The following is a 918-nucleotide window of genomic DNA, read 5'->3' as shown; positions in this document are numbered from 1 at the left end:
CTGCTGGGAAACTGCCTTGCTTGCATTCCAAATACTGCAGAAATGTGTATATGTGTGTGTGTGAGTATGTGTGTGTGTGTGTGTGTGTTTGTATGTGTGTGTTTATGTGTGTGTGTTCCCAGGATCCTGCTCCTCTGTGAGGGGAGGTGCTGAGGACACCGATCATTGCACTGACGTCTCTCTGTCCCACTCTGCAGGACTGTCCCCAAGTTCATGAAGCGCAGTAAAGTCCCTGACTACAGGGACAAGATGGTTTTTGGGGTGCCACCCATCGTCAACGTGCAGCGGACGGGGCAGCCCCTGCCCCAGAGCATCCAACAGGCCATGCGCTACTTGCGCAGCCAGTGCCTGGACCAGGTGAGGCCGTGGCTGCTGGGATTTGGGGGGAAAAACAGCTTTAGGGGTTCTTTGTTCACCTCTTGTGGTGTGTGCTGAAGCAGGAGGGTGGGATTGTCCATGGGAACCCAGCACCATCCCTGTGGCCATACCTCACTCAGTGTCTCCTCTGGGTTCAGGGATGATCCCTTTGGGAGGGAGTCTTTGCCTGTCCCACAGGTGCCCACCCAGGCCGGTGCCCGCTCACCCCCGCTCTGCTCTGGCAGGTTGGCATTTTCCGCAAGTCTGGAGTGAAGTCCCGGATCCAGGCGCTCCGGCACATGAACGAGACCAGCCCTGAGCACGTGGACTACTCGGGCCAGTCAGCGTACGACGTGGCCGACCTGCTGAAGCAATACTTCCGCGACCTGCCCGAGCCCATCTTCACCAGCAAGCTGACCGACACCTTCCTGCAGATCTACCAGTGTAAGGGCCGGCCTGGGGGCACCTCGGGGGCTTTGGGGAGGAGGGGTCCCTCTGTTTAGATGCAGGGGATGGGTGGTGGCCATGGGGACGCCCCGCTGACGCCGCCCCGTGCCCGCA

The 918-nt window shown here is 59.6% G+C and overlaps 1 protein-coding gene across 1 annotated transcript in view; it reads left to right on the top strand.

Moving 5' to 3' along the window:
• STARD8 (StAR related lipid transfer domain containing 8) overlaps window positions 1-918 on the top strand; it is a 27,309-nt gene that overhangs the window by 24,083 nt on the left and 2,308 nt on the right. Inside the window, exons 8-10 of the mRNA XM_031062676.1 lie at window positions 198-357; window positions 603-801; window positions 861-918. The exon at window positions 861-918 is cut by the window's right edge and continues 204 nt beyond it. Coding sequence (XP_030918536.1) covers window positions 198-357; window positions 603-801; window positions 861-918 — 417 coding nt within the window. The remainder of the gene's footprint in view (window positions 1-197; window positions 358-602; window positions 802-860) is intronic.

Source organism: Geospiza fortis, unplaced genomic scaffold, assembly GCF_000277835.1.
Source record: "Geospiza fortis unplaced genomic scaffold, GeoFor_1.0 scaffold874, whole genome shotgun sequence".
Lineage (NCBI taxonomy): Eukaryota > Metazoa > Chordata > Aves > Passeriformes > Thraupidae > Geospiza > Geospiza fortis.
Note: the sequence above shows the minus strand (reverse complement) of the source record. Positions and strands in the feature narration are given on the sequence as shown.